The following is a 19,709-nucleotide window of genomic DNA, read 5'->3' on the forward strand; positions in this document are numbered from 1 at the left end:
GGCATAGAAGTGGCAGTAACTCTGTCACAGGTTCAGATTGCTCTTTGAGTATACTGTACTCTTGTACAAAGACTTAAAACTGCTTAATAGACAATGCCTTCTTTGACCTTCAGTTTTCTTCTACAGAAGAGGACACATTACCGTGATTTCTCTATTGATCCTCTTTAGTAAAGGTGTCCATATGAAAAGCAACTTTATGTTCAGTGCCTTTAAAAAGGGGTTTCACTCATGCTGCGCTACATTCTTGACCTAAGCATAACATTTTCCAAAAGGTATTTGGTACCAAAATTATGAAGAACAGAAAAATAGAACAGCTTGTGTGTTTTATTCCACCCAGCCAACATAGAGTGATTCTGCTCCAAGTCAACTGCCAAACTGCTTCACAGTAGTGTCTTGTATGCAGAGCAAAAGAAGTACAGTAGAAAAAAATTGTTCAGTTAGAGATAGAGCCCTGATGAAAATCATTTAAGACAACAGGGCCCCCAGTCACACCCACAGCCAGGCAAGAAGATAGTTTTCTGCAAAACCTGAAAAATCAACATTCAAAATGAAGATGAAGTGAGGTACATGTAGCTTTAGACCCTGTGAATATTCAACTGGTATGTGAGCTTTTTCTTCCAGGCAGGTCATATCTTCATTTACCTTTCCCCCAATCTAGGATGGGTACACTAGCCAACTGATCAGACAAATATCGCCAGTTGGTTGCCTATTCACCTGTTGAAGGATACTGCAAGTGCTCGATCAAGTTCAGAATGCAACTGTGTAGGTAGAAGCTTACTTCTTTTAAAAATGGGATTATTATTTTTTTACTATGCCATTTGCTAACAGTGAGAGACATACAAGACGAGAAATTTGATGATGGAGGTGAAAAACCGGTTGAAGATGACGCAAATGAAATGAACAATTGGCCTGCTGCCTACTTAACAGACTTCTGGATCTACAAGTTACTTGGTTTATTTTTTTATTTTTTTCTCTCCCTCTCTCTTTTAAAAGTGTATTAACTGTAGGCTGAACCTAAAATTCCAGGAATAAAGCCAAACTACTATTCAGTGACTTGTTTATATTTATAAAAACCTTACCTGCAACAATTTTTAAGTAGTACTTTCGCTCATTAATCATAATTGTAAAACAATTTGGTTTTGCACTCAACATGCATATCCCACCACTGATTACCGTACTGGAATATTTTTATAATAAAAATATAAAATACTGGGCCATTATTTGACCACTGTTTGTTCAATCAAATGCCCAGCCCAACCCTAGTCAGAATTCTATCTTCAGGGTCACAGAATGGGTTCAAGGATATTGGCTGAAAATGCCTGGGCAAACAGTAGCTGCACTGCAGCAAGAAACCTTCTATGCTGCAACATGTAATCCAGTCTGACTACACAGCAAGCATATTTTTGTTGACTGCATGTATAAAGGGAGTCCTGATGCTGCCAATGAATAAGTCTCTAGACAGATGGTTGAATGCCACTAATTAATATCCTTCATGAATATTTTAACTGCTTGTTAAGTATCCATTTCCAGAGGGGTAGCCATGTTATTCTGTTGCCAGGGGCAGGGGGGGGAGGGTCCTGTGGAGCTGCTGTGAATGTACCTTGCTTTCTCACTCAAGAGCTCAAGATTATGTGTATTATCCTCCTGCTCTCCCACTTTCATCTTTGCAATAGGATCCACCCTACAGTATTCCTATAATTGTAATTTATCTCAAAACAGATTTTAATAGTAAATGCATGTGCAAAAACATCAGTTCTTGACAATAGATTGCAGGGGGGCAATCCACATACAATGTTCTGGGCCCAGGAAATCCTGTGGGCATCTCTGCTAAAGATCAACAGCACAGACAGAGAATACAGTAGTGGTTAAAACTTATATTAATATTTTCATATCCATTGCTAACGTACAACAGGCTGAATAACTCCAAAGTAACTCAACTGAAGAACTAGCCTCAATTCAGCAGTTAAGAAAATGACTTTTTGTTGTGCCCAGCTGTCAACAAACAAGAATTCTTACACTAAAAGGATTAGTTGAAGGAACCATTTTGCATCAGTTGAGAAAACATGTGATCAGAACTTCAGAAGTGCACGAAGGGGAGTATCCAAGCACATGGGTCCCAATTATGCTTTTCCCAAGAAGGAACTAGATGATTAATCTCAAAATAACTATATGAGCAGCACAGAGGAATAGTTTACATCACGTTACAACAAGTAGAGCATATTCACATAAGAGAGCACTTTGGAAATAAGATCTGATAAGGAAAAAGCCGCCACTGAAGGGGCCTAGTTAGAATATTTCTGAAGTTAAAATCTAATGTAGTGATAATGGATCAATGAAGTGGGATCGTGGCTTCTGAAAGTGAGCCAGCTCCATCTGGAAACTTGGAGAAGAGACTTGCGCTCTCTGGGTGAGAGCCAGGCTTCGGGTATCCTGCTTCCTTGAGGAAAACTGTCTTGCCACATCTTGGTGATTATAATTAAAAGGCTGAATGTGCTGTGTGGGTCTGAGGGGGCTCTTTGCATGTCTGATCATATACAAATGCTTCGTGAGACAAACAGCAATTGCTGTCGTGACCAAGAGGTCATTTAGGTAGAGGTCGATCGCTATGCCTTTTAGCCCCGTGGCCCCTGCTGAGGGGATTGCAGGAGAAACATCAGTGTGGCTGCAGTTTCTCATACCACCTTGCAGTTTAACCAACTCAGCAAATGGGGTGGGGGGAAGAGGTCTCCGTATTTGGTGCTTCACCCCATTTTACAGTCAACTGAGTCCACTGTGTCATGCAGTGCCAATCAGGATATGTGCATCACTTCTGCCCCAAGCACAAGGTGCACAACTGACCCTGCCTCACTAAGGCTACAGTGAGTCAGAGGAAATGCCAGCTACCCACTGCCTCTTGACCAGTGTTAGAAGCTTAGGTATATAAGCTAGGTGCCAAATGGCTGCTTAAACCTATGTTTCAGTCACCCAAACAGAATGTCAGTTGCCATTTTGGGCCAAAGTCTTGCTTTTCAAATGATGGATTGACTGTGATTGATTTTCAGTTAAACATCTGGCTAATTCATATGGAAACCTTGAACTAGGTTAACAACTCTGAAAATTTAAAGAAAAGTCACTTTATCCAGAAACAGTCCACATATGTATTGGCTTATTTCTACCTCTTTTTCTTAATGGTGACACGGACCACCCCTACCTCCAAAGGAGTGCAATATAGAGACCAAAGATTAAACATGCTCTCTCAAGGAAGGCAGAGTCAAGACTGGTGTAAGGTTGCTTCCTCTTTCAGGATGGCCAACAATCGCAACTGCTTCTTGTTTTGAGACAAGGGTGGGTTTTTTTAGGAGTTGGTCCTTAGCTGTATGTTTCACTCCACTGCTGAAAAAAAACCAGAGTGCAAATTTCTTCATCGTTACGATTGCTTGTCAAATGTGATCATGTAAAGTGTCCCTAGTTCAACAGTGCAACTTCACACGTCCCTTTAATGATTCACCGATATATCCATCAAGAATCAACTTGGCCAGTACTAAAATACTTGCACAAGTATGACCAAATATGCAGAGAATGGGGTGGTGCCTTGATGGTTCACACATCTAGCAATGGATTGTTAGATAACATGGATAGCAAGGTTCAAGTCCTGTCCCTGCCCTCATTATACAAAGACTATAGGAAAAAGCTGTTGAAATCAGAGGAAGGTTACAAACTTGAGAAGAGAAGAAATGACAGCAAAGGGTTTAGAACAAAAAACTGAAACACCTTTTCAAGAAAACTAGGGGGAGCTTTTTGTGGGTGGGGGGACTCCACATGATAATCGAAAGAGGTAAAAGAAAATCCCAGAGGAAAACGTGTGGGTTCTCAATTAGGTTTGCACATTACATGGGGCAATGTTTCACAGTTCAGCTCCCAGGAATCATCATCATCTAGGGTTAAGGCTCAGTTCATGAGAAAAAGTTTATTCAGGGAAAAGAAAACCTTCACTAGTGCGATACCGGTATTCAGACTTAAGTATTATTGAAATATGTTACTATTAGTATATTACAACTTCACATACTATTTCTACTCACAACACTTACGTAAGTTTCCACTTGAATAAGAACTTTCGGCACAACCTTGTTTTCTTCACCATAGAATTTCACTGTACCAAGGGTGTGGATCATTAAACTTTGCCAAGATTAGAAGTCAAATAGGGGAGAATGGGGTGTATATAGAGCCAAAAGCTGTAGGCTAGCCCTGCAAACATTCAACAGGCCACTGCAGACAACTGATATGGTGGTTATGGATTTTCTGTTGTTGTTTGTTGCCAACACTGACCTTAAGGGAGGATGGCTTACAAACAGCTCTGACCTTTTGGGATAAGGTGGCTTACAAACAAAATGCATAAAGCCACAGAAAGGACTGCAATTCGAGAACAGGCTCTGTACCATTTCAGACTTTGTTAATCAAGACACAACAGAGCATGTGCATGTTAATTCACAATCCAGGATATTGTCATAGGATACTCCCTATACCACTATCAGACTAGACACCACAATCTTTGCACCACTACTAACTCCATCCATATGTCATATGAAAGAAAAGATTTTCAGCACACACTGAACATATATAGATATTCTACTAGCAGAGATGTTCAAGCGTGAGAAGAATTCTATTTGATCATTGTTACCAGTTTTGAGTGGATTATAATATATAGAACTGGTTTTGAGCTTCCCAATTACTATTATTGGTTTGGGGCTTAATTTTCTACTTTTGAGTCCTTGCCCAGAGGTTTCCTTTCTCCAAAGCATCTTTGTTTTAGAAACTTCACTTAATTTTATTACTTTACTCTTTTTTAAACCCAGCATCTAGATTTTTGCATTGCACAGCAATTATCTTCCAAGGTTACATCAGAATCAGAAAAGTACTGTTTGTCCATATCCTATTTAAATCACCATCTCAAAACACAAAATGGCAAGCCCATGCCTTGGTATCTGAAGAAGTGTGCATGCACACAAAAGCTCATGCCAATAACAAACTTAGTTGGTCTCTAAGGTGCTACTGGAAGGGCTAGATCAGGCATCCCCAAACTTCGGCCCTCCAGATGTTTTGGACTACAGTTCCCATCTTCCCCAACCACTGGCCCTGTTAGCTAGGGATCATGGGAGTTGTAGGCCAAAACATCTGGAGGGTCGCAGTTTGGGGATGCCTGGGCTAGATGATGTTACTGTTAGGTGAATTTGTAGCTGATTGACTGACTGAACCCAAAGAGTGCTCACCAATGGTTCCTCATCATCCCGGAGAAAAGTGACAAGTGGGGTGTCACAGGGTTCTGTCCTGGGTCCAGTGTTATTCAACATCTTTATAAATGACTTGGATGAAGGAACAGATAGGATGCTAAGCAAACATGCAGGCGACAACAGACTAGGAGGGGTAGCTAATACCTCAGAAGATGGAACCAGGATTCATTATTACCTTAACAGATTGCAGAACTGGGCCAAAACTAACAAAATAAAGTTCAATAGGGACAAATGTAAAGTTCTATACTGAGGCAGGAAGAACTAGCTGCACAAATATAAGATGAGGAACACCTGGTTTGCCAGTAGTACATGTGAAAAGGATCTAGGGGTCTTAGTAGACCACAAGCTTAACATGAGTCAGCAGCAAAAAGAAAAAGAAAAAAGGGGGGGAATGCTACTATAGACTGCATCAACAGAACTATAGCGTCCAGATCAAGGGAACTAATAGTGTCACTCTTCTGTCTTTGTCAGACCACACCTGGAGTACCGTGTCCAGTTCTGGTGTGCAGAGGAGAGCAACCAAGGAGATAAAATGTCTGGAAACCAAGACTTGTGAGTAACAGTTAGGGAGTTGGGTATGTTTAGCCTGGAGAAGAAAAGGCTGAGGGGTGATATAACAGCCATCTTCAGATATCCAGAGGACTGTCACATGGAAGATGGAGCAAACTTGTTTTCTGCTGCTCCAGAGAGTAAGACCTGAACCAATGGCTTCAAGTTACAAGAAAGGAGATTCTGACTAAACATCTGAAAGAACCTCATGACAGTAAGAGCTGTTAGACAGTGGATCAGAGGAAGGTTTTTAAACAGATGCTGGATGGCCATCTGTCATGGAGGCTTCAGCTGTGATTCCTACATTGCATGAGGGTTGGACTAGATGTGTGAACTTGTGTATATCTGAGAGTTTGATTACAGTTGCTCAAAAAATAAAAAAGCACATCACAGAAATAATTGCCATGATGCATCACAGTGCAGTTCTGATTCATGCTATTCTGCTGCATAATTGTCAATGCCCAGAAACCATAGCATGGTAGAAATCCGGAAGCAGCGTATTAAGTATAAAACAGCCCTACTGCTTCTTAACAACTGCAATGCCGGAAGGAACAAAGCCATAAGTCGACACCTACATTTCCATTACTATGTCTTTGTAAATAAAACATTTCAGGTATTATATCAGTATTAGTCAAAACTTGCCAACTATAATATATCCAAAGACATAGACAAAATATTTTTTTAGGGTTGCCATACATCCATACATATCCAGAATACTGTATCCGCAACCAGTGTCTGAGCAGGAACACTGGCAATCGATGTCAGTGTTGTCTTTGCCGATTTTCCTCAGAAAAAAACTCAAAAATGTCTAATTTCTTTGCAACCCTATTTAATTGGCACATCAACAGCTGGATACTATACTGTTCAATAAGGTTTACTCACAAGTGTAAATAGGATTGGAAGCTTCTGCCAACTCCTTCTGCTTGTTTTGACAAACATATTTAAAAACAACATCTCTATAAGAAGAATCACTTTTCAACTAGGTGCAGATTTATTACAAGTTCAGGGCCAACAGCCTGTGTAGTGAGCCACTTGTTTCCTGAAGAGGCAGGCCATGCATTCCAATCACACATCCATTCAGATCCTCATTCTAATTTTTGTTTCACTTTATACATTCTCAGAACCAGTTTTGATTCCGTTACTCTTTTACAAACCTCTAGTGTCCATCCAGATCATTCTGTCCAATCACATCTATGCCATTTCTAGTTCACTGCTACTTCATTCAGCATATTTCAATGCAGTCCAACCCGAGAACATTTGTTTCCTTCCATTTCAAGGAGTATTTCTTCTCATTCTCCAGCAGAGACCAGATTCACAGTATTTCAGAGTACAGTGGGGAAGTTGGGGGCAACAAGCTACATCAGCATGCATACTGAGAAATTAAAATACTAATAATAAACATCAAGTTATTGCTTAGACGTACAGGAGGCTTCTGACCACAATGACTCATGCTCCAATAAACCTGCCTCAGAAACTTCTCTCTGCTATCCATCCTGGGGTTTGTTTGGTAGTGGGACTATATTAGTCTGTAGCTTACCATATGTAAAAGTCTTATATTTTGGTAGAGTATAGGCAGAGTCTAACACAAGTGACCACATAAAAGCAGTCACTGATTGTAATCTTCAATCCAAAAGGCATATATGGGGGTGGCAATAGTGCCATACCAAATTCTTATTCAAAGCCATAATGCCAAACACTTAAAGGGCAGCCAATGTCATTTGGTCGTGCATAGTAGAATTCTTGGGTTCTGGGCAGCTTCAAACAGCAGCCACCTGTCAACCACTAGTTCCTTCAACCTTCAAGGATTCCTATAATTACTCCTGAATAATCACCTTTTTTCTCGGCTACCTCCTTCTTCATCTTGGCTACCTGAAGTCCTCTCAATTGCCTTCTCCCACTCCCTCAGGAAAAGCCAGGATCCCCTCCACATCCCTTGCAGTCACCCACAGACATGGATGCCAGATCCAGAACCATGAGCATAGCATGTGGTCACGGATTATAGCACAGCCCAGCAACATCTGGACAGCCACAAGTTCTCCAGCCCTGCCTCAGCAGGCTTCTCCCTGCTGTCAATCTTCTGTTAACCCACATCATACATTTTAAGCAGTCTTATACCACTTTAACTGCCCCCCCCCACATTATTAAGTAATCCCAAGAACAGTAGTTTGTTAATGGTTCTTCAGAGGAGTAAATTACAATTTCCAGTATTCTGTTTTTGGGGGGTAGGGGGAGAGCCATGACAGCTAAAGTGGTATAAATGTGCTTTAGCTGTATGGGGTGGATGTGGCCTTACTTAGGGGGTGGGGAGACAACAACAGCACAGTCCTAACCATGTCTACTCCAAAGCAAGTCCTACTGAATTTAATGGGGCTTTCTCCCAGCCCTGCAGCCCCAGCACCTTGGTGAACTTAGCCAGAGTTACTTGGGAGTGCAGATTGCCAAGACCTGACCAAGAGGGGGGAATTCCACCCACTGAGTGCCATTCCCACACCGCTTCAGTGATGGAAGAAGCCACACCGGTTGGAGTTTCCCATTCCTTGATGCATTTTTTTTTAAAGGTAGAGGAATCTCCCTGCGGTTTGGGCAGAGACCCAACATAAATTGCGGAAGCTCCTCCTCCCTCCACACCGACCCGCCCGTTTCCCCCGATACGCCCCCGTCCCCACTCCTCTCCCGAGCTCCTTACCGGCCTGCAGCGAGGGACCCTCACCAACAGGGGCGCAGACATCGGGGGTGGGCTGCTCCTGCTGAGGCCGCGGTTCCTCCCCGGCAGGCCCAAGTGTAGCGGCGGCGGCGGCAGCAGAGGGGCCCTGGGAGTACTTGATGTCGCGGAAGAACTTCTTCGTCTCGCGCAGGTTGTGCTGCAGCCGCGCCAGGTGCCGGTTGTAATGTCCGAAGGCGCGGCACAGCTCGCGGCTCAACCCGCCGCCGCCGCCGGAGCCCCGGGTCGAGGGGCCTCCCGTTCCCCCCGACATGTCGCCCGCGGCGGCGTCCGCCTCAGAGCTCTCCTCCCCCCACCACGGCGGCGACTCGGGGGATGCCAGGCTGTTCTGGCGCCGCCTGGGCCACGGGCTCGGCCTCCTCCCCTGCCAGCAGCGTCGCACCGAGCCGCACTGCGCACGGAACGGGACCTTTATCCGGGCGCTCTGGCGGGGAGGCGGCGGCGGCAGCCGGGGGCGGACCCCATTCCCCTCACTCGCTCACTCGCTCGCCTTGCACTGTGGGGGATGTAGTCGCCGCTTCCCTCTTGTTGCGGAGCAGCGGAACTGCACCCTCTTGATGGGCGGGGAGAGGGCGTGTGAAGGCCTTTTCGAAAGGCACTCTGGGATTTGTAGTCTTCTGCCGGGGACTCCCTACTTCAGTTTGCAAGTCAAAGGACCAGTGCCGGACTTACAGTACAGTACTGTACAGTATAAGCTAAACAAGCTATAGCTTAGGGTCCCACTCTGGAGGGTGGCGTGGTGGTCAAAAAATCAAAAAAAAAATCTGGATGTACATTTCTAAAATATAAACTAAAAAAATAAAACCTGCATACGGCAACAGTGGCAAATGGCTTTAGATACCTATTAGGTCCATAAATTACCATGTAGCATATATTCAACACAAAAAACAGCGACAACTTGTTGACAAAGGACAGCTGGACATATAAAGGGACCCATTACCTTCAGTAGCTTAGGGCCTCATCAAACCTAAATCCGGCCCTGCAAAGGACGGTGGACTTTCGGGGTTGGCAATGCCTCCAATTAAATGCAAACGGCATGAATGGGGGATGGGACGGGACGGACACTGAACAGAAATGTAACATGTCTGAAGCCACAAGAAACTGCTTTGGGGTGGTTTTAGAAACACTTCGCTTGTTACAGTAAATGCTAAAAATAAATAAAAACTGATCTAAGGCAGGGGTCTGCAAACGTTTTCAGCAGGCGGATGGTCCACTGTCCCTCAGACCTTGTGGGGGGCCAGACTATATGGGGGGGGGGGAATGAACGAATTCCTACGTCCCACAAATAACCCAGAGATGCATTTTAAATAAAAGGACACGTTCTACTCATGTAAAAACACGCTGATTCCCGGACCGGATTTAGAAGGTGATTGGGCCGGATTCAGTCCCTGGGCCATAGTTTGCCTACCCATGATCTAAGGAATATGCCTCCTTGAGGAGAACAAACCTCTTTCTGTGCAGACCAAGGCTAACCATAATTGCTCGCAAGTATATCCAACTGAATTCAAAGGAGATTACGCCCAGGTATGCAATATTAGGATTGCAGCAGTAACCTCCTTCCCTTTAGAGTTGCTCCTAGAAAGAGAAACAAGACATCTTGTGACATCTTGAAAAATAACATATTTGTTGTGACATGAGCTTTTGTGGGCTCTTTTATCTTTTGCTGCAACAGACTTAATACGCCTTCTCTTCTGAAGTTGTCATTGTAAGGATGAGCCCATTTATATTGAGATCCTACTTGCCCACGGACTGTCTCCCCCGAGTAGTGCATGCTCTGGTTATCTCCCACTTGGACTACTGCAATGCACTTTACGTGGGGCTACCTTTGAAGGTGACTCGGAAACTACAACTAATCCAGAATGCGGCAGCTAGGCTGGTGACCGGGAGCAGCCGCCAAAACCATATAATACTGGCCCTGAAAGACCTACATTGGCTCCCAGTACGTTTCTAAACACAATTAAAAGTGTTGGTGCTGACCTTTAAAGCCCTAAACAGCCCATACCTGAAGGAGCATCTCCACCCCCATTGTTCAGTCCGAACACTGAGATCCAGCACCGAGGGCCTTCTGGCGGTTCCCACACTGTGAGAATTGAAGCTACAGTGAACCAGGCACAGGGCCTTCTCGGTAATGGTGCCCAATGCCCTCCCATCAGATATCAAGGAGATGAATAACTATATAACCTTTAGGAGACATCTGAAGGCAGCCCTGTATAGACAATCTTTTTAAGGTTTAATCTTTTACTATGTTTTACTATGTTGTTGTTATGCACCGCCCCAATATCCAAGTGGTAAGAGACTCCAGGGTTTCTTCCAACACGTGGGGCTCATTCACACTTACCTTTGCCCCCCCCCCAATTTCTAGGCACAGGTTCATGTTTTCCCAGTGTCTGAGCACTTCCCACCCCCGCCACTGTGCCCAGGAAAACCAGCTCTTTAACACTGAATTGGAACAAAGTGCAATTCGGGGTTTCCATGGACAGCTGTTTGTTCTGATTCAGCAGCAAAGAGCTGGTTTTCGTGGGGAGGAAAGTCAGGGCAAAAAACAAACACAACACTCAGACAGAAGAGTTTTCTGGAATGAAGGACAGCAGAGACTGGTGGTTTTATTTACACATATATACAACTTGAGCATACGATGGAAGGGCTCACAGCCTTAACACCATAAAAGATATTGCTTCTCTATTATTCACAGTTTTTAATCCAGCACAAATTCTGTCTGCAGCTCCTTGCATTCAGCTTTTGAGCTGTTGCTTTTTGCACACGCCTAAGACGCGGGTGGTGCTGTGGGTTAAACCACTGAGCCTAGGGCTTGCCAATCAGAAGGTCGGCGGTCCGAATCCCCGCGATGGGGTGAGCTTCCGTTGCTTGGTCCCAGCTCCTGCCAACCTAGCAGTTCGAAAGCACATCAAAGTGCAAGTAGATAAATACGGTAGGAGCCGCTACAGCAGGAAGGTAAACAGCGTTTCCGTGCGCTGCTCTGGTTCGCCAGAAGCAGCTTTGTCATGCTGGCCACATGACCCGGAAGCTGTACGCCGGCTCCCTCGGCCAATAATGCGAGATGAGCACTGCAACCCCAGAGTCGGTCACGACTGGACCTAATGGTCAGGGGTCCCTTTACCTTTAAGTAACAGCTGGGTGAGGGGTTGGGGAAGGCCTACCCATTTGTTCTATGGCACATAGCAACTTCTTTGGTTAGGTTAAATTGTGGTACTTAACTGGCCAGCCAGAGCCATTACCTTGAGAAAGGAACTGGCTTGGCAAGCTTCTCCTTATGCAGTCTATCCTCACAGATACAGGATCGTCAGTTCTGGAAGAGGACCCAGGGTTCTGTCCAAACTGACCCCTGCCCAAACTCATAGCAATACTAACCTTCATTTAATGCAGAGAGTTATTTTTCTGTTTGCCTGGGGATCTGTGTAATGTGGTAGACTTGAATGTTCTGTTCTATCTCCAAAGTTCTTACAGCAAAATACTTCTTACTTTTTAAAGCTTATTATTAGGGATCAACTGGAGAAGAGTTTTCTGTAACAAACTGGGCCTGACCAATTACAGGGAATTCTTACTTGTAGTCCTTAAATAATTTCATTGCTCTACTTGATCATTCATATTATTAATATTCTGAAACATTTTGGAAAGCTACTTAAAAGCTATTATAAAAAGTTTACTATAGTAATGAATAGCTCTCAGAATGATTTCTTACTTCCTGCATTTAGACCTGGATAAAATCCAAAAAGCACTTCAAGTATGAGAAAAGGAAAATGCAAACATTCAGTTATCTCAAAATATAAAACAATGTCTGGAGAGTCCTGCAATGTAAATAGAAACTCTAGTTACAAGTAATTGATTCTTGGCAAATCACAACATGATTCTCAAAATTCATAGACTAATAAGGAAACCATCTCCTTTGTTTAATTAGAGCAATTGCTTTCAGCAGTCCTAGATGACATGCAGACAAATTCCATACAATTCCACCCCCACCCCCTATATTTGTGAAAAGAATGCTACAGAGGATCCCATATTTTTCAACTCTTTTATTTTTGGAAGTCAACATGGATTTTCTTACTCTTCTGCTTAAATGGCATGTATGTCACTTTATATGACATTGTTCTGATTTGCAAAACAACTTTGAAACAGAAATGTAGTACAGCAAACTGCTGTATTTCTTACCATGTTAACCAAAAAACAAAAAGCAAATGTATTTTTATATACTGGATGTAAAAATGAAAATTAAATTGCTATTTAAAGAAAAATGAAGAAAATTGCACATATTAGTTAAACCAGATCCTTTCTCATCCTTGCTGACCAAATGCATGCCAATTTGGAAGTTAGCTGGATTCATATTTCAACAACTGTCTAGAAAAATGGAACAAACTGCAAGATGGAACTATTTGCCTTCGTTATTAACACATGATGCATATACAGCACCAAGAGGCTTCCCCACTCTCACATTTTTGATCATAACACAATATAGGAGGGAAGGTAGTTGCATAGGAAAATAACACATAAGAAGAGCTTTGCTGGATTGGACTGAAGGCTTATCTGTGTAATCCGGCAGCATCCTGAGTGCAGAAGCATTCTTCCTACTTGTGATTCCCAGTGATGATTATTCAGATTTCAGAGAACGGGCTTTGCATAGCAAGGATTGTGAGGTGGTACAAAACAAGAAGACACATTATTCATTACATTTATCTCCCCTCTGATCCCAGTGCTCAAATTCAGATTATTATAAACTGAAGCTCATATTTCTCCGTTTTTCTTTAAAAAAGCAGCAATAGTACAACTGATCACAGTCACTGAGACAAGCTTTCTGAAAAAATGCAACATTACAGTATTAACAAATGCTATTCTTAAACCCCAGGGAGTCGATTCTGATCCCCATGAATATGCATTCTGGATAATTTGGTTTATAAAAGCAATATTATCTGCCTAGACACATACCCATCTTCTGGTTAGAGGATGTGGTCTTCATATTTCCCATACAATAAAAAATGACCTCCTTTATTCCTGCTCCTTTTTTAATGACTTTGAATGCCCTTTGGCCATTATGATCTCACATGAGCTGAAAGGATGATCTGTGCAAAAAAAATTTTACCACACTATTAAACTGGATTTATGTGTGACAGCTCAAGTTTTCTTATTTCCTGCAGGGAATTTAGAGGCAACCTCTTATTTCTCCCAGTCTTAAGTCATAAGATCATCTCAACTCATTGGCTCAAATGCAACCAATTCACACAAACAAAGCCCAACCCTATGTATGTTTACTCAGAGGTAAGGCACACTGATTTCAGCAGGATCACAGCTTTATGCACCATAATGTACTTCTTTTGCATGGTGCCTAACTGAATCATTTGAATGTGTAGAGGCATGTTCTCAGAAGTTCTTTTTAAAAAGAACAGAAATTGGACTATTCGTTTGTGGATGTGCTTTTCTGCTTGTTAAAGAAATGGTAAGCAGGTTGTGCAGGGAGCTGGTTACTGGATACAACCCCCCACTGAGCATGTACATCACCAATTTTGCAATTTAGCTATATTGCTGTTTGGTGCGACACTTTACCCAATACATGAAAATTAATGGAAGAGAGATCTAGTCACAGCTGTGAGCTATGTTATCTAAAAATCACTTTTGTGTTTCAAAGGCAATACTGTATACCTCTGAGTAGTAGGAGTGGGTGTGTGGAAACAATGGATGAGAGCAGGGGTAGGCAAACTACGGCCCAGGGGCTGGATCCAGCCCAATCATCTTCAAAATCCAGCCTGTGGACGGTCCGGGAATCAGCATGTTTTTACATGAGTAGAATGTGTGCTTTTATTTAAAATGCATCTCTGGGTTATTTGTGGGACATAGAAATTCGTTCAATTTTTTTCCTTCAAAATATAGTCTGGCCCCCACAAGGTCTGAGGGACAGTGGACCAGCCCCCTGCTGAAAAAGTTTGCTGATGCCTGGATAAGAGCTGTTGCCCTTGTTCCTTGTGTGTGGGCTTCCCAGAAGAATCCATTGGGGAAAATATGCTGCATTAGGTCAGATCTGGCAGAAATATTACATTTTTATGATGTACTGAATCCTGCTTATTGAAATGATAGCTTCTCAGTACTCATGTTCACCAGATCACTGTGTGAGCCAGAAGCGATGAGGCCCTCAAGAGGGATCCACCATTACTTTTGTCCTTCTCCTCTGTTGGATTGTAGAGGTTCAAGCCCCCATTTTCTTTCTAAGCGAGAAGATGGAAACTGCCATCTCACCATTGCAGCACACTCAGCTTGCACAGCCAGGTTTCGTCCGGGTCCCCGGCTCTTAATCTCCAAATGCTATGTACAGAACAAAGATCCAGTCATTGTCATCTCAGAGTTATTTCAGGGTTGTCGTCCTGAGACAACAACCGCTGACTACACAGGCATGGAATTCATTGAGCCTTTCTTACGTCAATGGATGTCTTTATGGCAGATCCCCTACCACCCTGCACACACCAGAGATAAACCAGAGATTGCTTAGGTGTTTACTAAATCCTAGAGGAAAGTGAGATAAGCTATTGGACAATGATCTTGCCAGAGACTGTGGACTTTCTTTCAGCTTGTTCTAGTTCTCTGATTCACTCTGTAAACATGTTTAGAACCACTAGGGGCTGGTGTGAGTTCAGGGCGGGGTTAGTATCCCAGGATAACTGGATGTGTTGGTAACTGGCTGGAAACCCAGGATCTTATGTTGTTTTTGCTGGTACCTTCTTCATATGCTCTCACCTGCAGCTGTAGTTTCTTTCAGCCTTTAAGCCATTGCTTATGGCCAGCCCACCCCCCTCATCATGCTTCTTGTGCCCCTGGGAATCCCTGTGGCAACATGTTGAAAAATAAAGGAAGAAAAAGACATGCATATTAGTGCATGCTTATTATGACAGTATGATCTATTTAAGCATTCATTCAGCATGGCGATAGCTCTCAGATGCAAAGGAAGTAGAACTTCTTCCAGCAGATGACAACAAGGCTGTACCGTAGTTACGCTATACCTTTAAAGCACATTCTTTCTCTCAAAGCATGCTGGGCACTGCAGTTTGTTAAGAGTGGCTGGGAATTGTAACTCTGTAGGGAGTAAACTACACTGTCCAGAATTCTTTGAGGGGAAGAATGTGTTTTGAATGTATAGTTTGTACACAGCCTTTAAGAAATATCAGTATTTTGTTTCCTTAGCATTCCCATTTAAGTAGCTAGTGATACTTGGTATAAATACTCTGAGTAAGAGGCACTTATTGTTCCAATGCTTTTACCATATTGTTTGTGAAGCAATAAAGAGCTGACAATGGGTAGAATTTTGCCTCTGTCTCAAAAGCTATTATCATATGAAGGTACCAGATAAAACCATTTAGAACGCAACATGAGGTAAGAACACTTGGGCCCATTGATTTAAGGCAGTGGTTCCCAACAGGTGGTCCGAGGACCCCCAGGGGTCCGCGAGCTATGCTAGAGGGGTCCGCAATATGCTATTAGAATAAAAAATATATTAAATATATTTCGTATGATAACAGATTTTTTGTTTTGGCCGCTTCCTGCATGAGCAGAGTCTAGCGCAAAACTAGAATTACCGGTACATAGAGGCAGTAGTTCTGCTGTATGCCGTTAGGTGGCGCTTTACAAACACTACTGTTTTGCAAAGAGGCAGCGCACGCATTCTACTAACGCTCACCTCCCCAAGATGCTTTGCGCGTGTCGGCTTCATTTGTGCGCTACTGCGCAGGTACCCTGTCTTCTCCATTCCCCTCCCTCCTCCCTGGCGCGCGCTGCCTCTTTGCAAAACAGTAGTGTTTGTAAACAAAGCGTTGTTTTTCGCGGAAGCTACAGTTCGCGTAGTTAAAAATGGACTGTTGGTTAAAAAGTGGTTCATCTCATTAAGAACTGAAAATTAAAACTAACTGTATACTGATGGAGTACTCTGTTGTAACTGTAAAAAACGTATAAATATAAAATGTAAAAAGACTCTTAATTTGGCTCTCACTTTTTAATTTTAGGATTAGGAATTAATGGGGGTCCTTGTCACAATAGCGGCTCGATGAGGGGTCCTCGAGAAAATTTTGTTGGGAACCCCTGATTTAAGGTTTAAATCCGAAGCACATTTAGTAGCAATTCCTATTGAACTCAGAGAGACTTACCTCTGAGTAAGTATGCTTAAGATTTCACTGTACAAGTGCTTAACTCTCTGTTGAATTGAGAGCTCTTGTTCAAAGGGCATGGCTATATAGTAGGAAAGGAATCCAACAGGATATTGTTTGCATACCCACAGGGTTTCCCAAACGGGTCTCCAGCTGTTGTTGGACTACAGCTCCCATTATCCCTAGCGAGGCAGACCAATGGTCAGGGATGATGGGAATTGTAGCCCCAAAAGAGCTGGAGACACAAGTTTAGGAAACCCTGCTACAGTATGTGGAACATATTTGGCAGTTCCCAGATGATTACATAATATGAACTTAAGAAACACAATCTATGTGGCTTTTCTTTCTCCTTCCCTGCATCTTTACATGTATGGAGATTGAAAGAAAATGGATATGTCAGAACAGAAGAGGTGGGATCTAAGTTTTGGGTTTTACCTACTGGGGGTAGGTGATCTGAGAGAGAATGTTTTGTTGAGTGATATTGCCCTCAGAAGAATTTGGTCATAGGGCTGGGAGAGGGTAAAATCACATTCTATAACACCCTACCTCTTCTCCATAGCTGATCATTTAGACTAATAACAACTAGTTAATCCTCAGTGGAGGAACTTTAGATCAATTTTATGGGATATGAAAATAGTTTCTCATTGGCAAACGTGGATGTAGGTGAGGTCAAGCACTCCAGAAAAACAAAAAACAACAAAAAAAACAAAACAGGAAGCCAGGTATTATCGACACTTGCCTGTACAATTGCCCTAGATTTTTCCTGTATAACAAAATCAATGCTAAGGAGCTCCAAGCAGGGGCCTTTTGTATTAAATTTAATGAAGTGAATGTCCCCAAGGCCCTTTCATAGAAGGTTATCTCTGTCAACCTGGTAAAGTACCCTGCTGTCTCAATGCCTTAAATTTAAAAGTGAATTATGCAGCAGGGACATTAAGGCTTCAGCCTTTATGCAGACTAATGAATATGCTTATAAAGCTTTATTAGAGCTATGCATGTAAAAATAACTCTTTACAGAAATAGTCAAGCCAATGAGACCACCTACTAGAACACATCTGTTCTGTGCTGACATAACTTGCACTACTCAGAAACAGGAAATGCTTTAAATGAGATGAGAGGAGCTTACGTATCCATCACAGTTCATTTTCATCAGAGCCCTTTCCTTTGGATGAAACAGGTCATTTTGTGGTCTGTTGAAGCAGTTTTCTCAGTGAATCAATCAATTTATGTGAAAGCACTGAAACCTCATATTATGGCCACAGGATGATATGAAGCCCTTAATTAGTTTTTACCGATCAAATTGCTGCCCAAAGCACTTGGACTTCCACTTCAGGGGAAAAAAAGATAAGCTGAGAATTTCCCAGCTGATATGACTGACACTTCTGCTGAAGCCCTGGCCGACTGCTGGAACATTTGGATGGCTCAGGCCATTGATTTGATCACTGCTGAACACCCTCTCCTGCTTCACGGAGCCCCCTTGGTTCCCTGATATACTCCAGAAATTAGACAAGGAAACAAGCTAGAATATGGCTTGAATGTGAGTGAAGGAAAACTCCAGTCGAATGCAACAAAACACTGGTGAGGGCTCATCATTGGGCTCACTTAGTGGCAGTGAAGGCACCAAAGAAGATATATTCCATTGCATTGTCATTGTGCCAACTGAGTTGTAAATTGTTTTATTCTGTCTCTGCTGCTTTTATGTTATTTTTACTGACATATTTTTAATTATTTTATTTTAATATATTGCATTTTGCACACTGCCTAGGCAATTATATTGATGGGCAGCCAAATACAATCTAATAATAATGATAATTACAGTATAATAATAAAAATAAACCTTTTAATTGCAAAATGTTTTGCTACCCCATCCACACATTTCTCCCTTTATCTCTTTTGATTCTCCACTGAAACAGCCTGCTTCTCCTTGGTGCATGGTGGGACCAGCTATGATTGAATCACTTTACAGTGATGGCTGTTCACAGACCAATTAAATGTGTTTCAATGACTTTCACGGGACTAAGATGGCTTATATCAAAGCAGTCTGATTTAAATTATTTATGCACTAGGCATTTTTGTGTGGTTTGTTCTGTGGAGCCAATATGGCACAGTACCATTGCAAATAAATAAAAATAAATAAATACATGCACATATTAACAGAACTAGTATCCCATGGACTTAGCATTTAATGGTTTTTATGGTTAAGGTTAGGATCTTCTGAAAATATTAGCAGTCTGTCTACTTGTATGGACTACAATAAGAGTGGAAGCATCATATACGCAGATCAGAGGTAGCCGGGCGTTCTGATGCAGTGATGGCCAGAGTGTCTGCACTGGGCAGAGCCATAGATGCATTGTATTTGATTAGCGAGTGGGGCAAGTCCGTCCTGCTATTTTTCTTTTCAGTTACAATCCTATAATAAATGTCTATTTTTCCAAATCTTGGATAAGTAAGTTTACACTAACACATTTGACTTGGCAGTGGTCAAAATGCCACTATACCATATTTGGTCAAAATAGCTGTTTTCAGTGTAGCATTAGTATTGAACTACTACAGTGGTGTGGTGACCTGAACAACTAATTATGCAATTACTTACCATGGTGGGTCACAACTCTGCAAGGAAATGGCATTTATTGCCAATGCCACATCATGAATGCCCTTCACCCCAGTTCTGCACAGTGGCTCATCACATAAGCAAGGCTGTGGTTCTCAAGCCACCTACTCTAAACTTAGTTCATTGAATTATATTGCATTTTTCTAGAATGTGTTGTTTAGCACAGCAGCCAATGGGGCTTAAACAAGATTAAAAAAGATAGTGTGGGAGTACTAGACTTGGTCTTCTGTTCTGAACTCATCATCAGCCTCAAACGATAGTCTGAAGTTATTGATTATAGTGTGCTACCATTTTCTGCCTGGACCACAAAGCTTGTGAACATTTTAAAAGGCAGACCTAAAGTTATAGCAATTCTCAAATTTAGGTTCAGCAAAGGTTATAATCATTCTTAGGAGCAGAACAAGACTGCCTGGTACCCAAGGATT

The 19,709-nt window shown here is 42.4% G+C and overlaps 1 protein-coding gene across 3 annotated transcripts in view; it reads right to left on the reverse strand.

Moving 5' to 3' along the window:
* Positions 1-9,046, reverse strand: part of DSTYK (dual serine/threonine and tyrosine protein kinase) — a 35,591-nt gene extending 26,545 nt beyond the window's left edge. For 2 of the 3 annotated variants that reach the window (XM_035121531.2, XM_060277093.1), the window contains exon 1: positions 8,503-9,045. In XM_035121531.2, coding sequence (XP_034977422.2) covers positions 8,503-8,791 — 289 coding nt within the window. In that variant the 5' untranslated portion in view covers positions 8,792-9,045. Of the gene's footprint in view, positions 1-8,502 lie in introns of all 3 variants that reach the window. The other variant, XM_060277092.1, reaches the window with a different exon arrangement.
* Positions 9,047-19,709: the final 10,663 nt, after the last annotated feature.

The sequence above is a fragment of the Zootoca vivipara genome, chromosome 7 (assembly GCF_963506605.1).
Source record: "Zootoca vivipara chromosome 7, rZooViv1.1, whole genome shotgun sequence".
NCBI classification, from domain to species: Eukaryota; Metazoa; Chordata; class Lepidosauria; order Squamata; family Lacertidae; genus Zootoca; species Zootoca vivipara.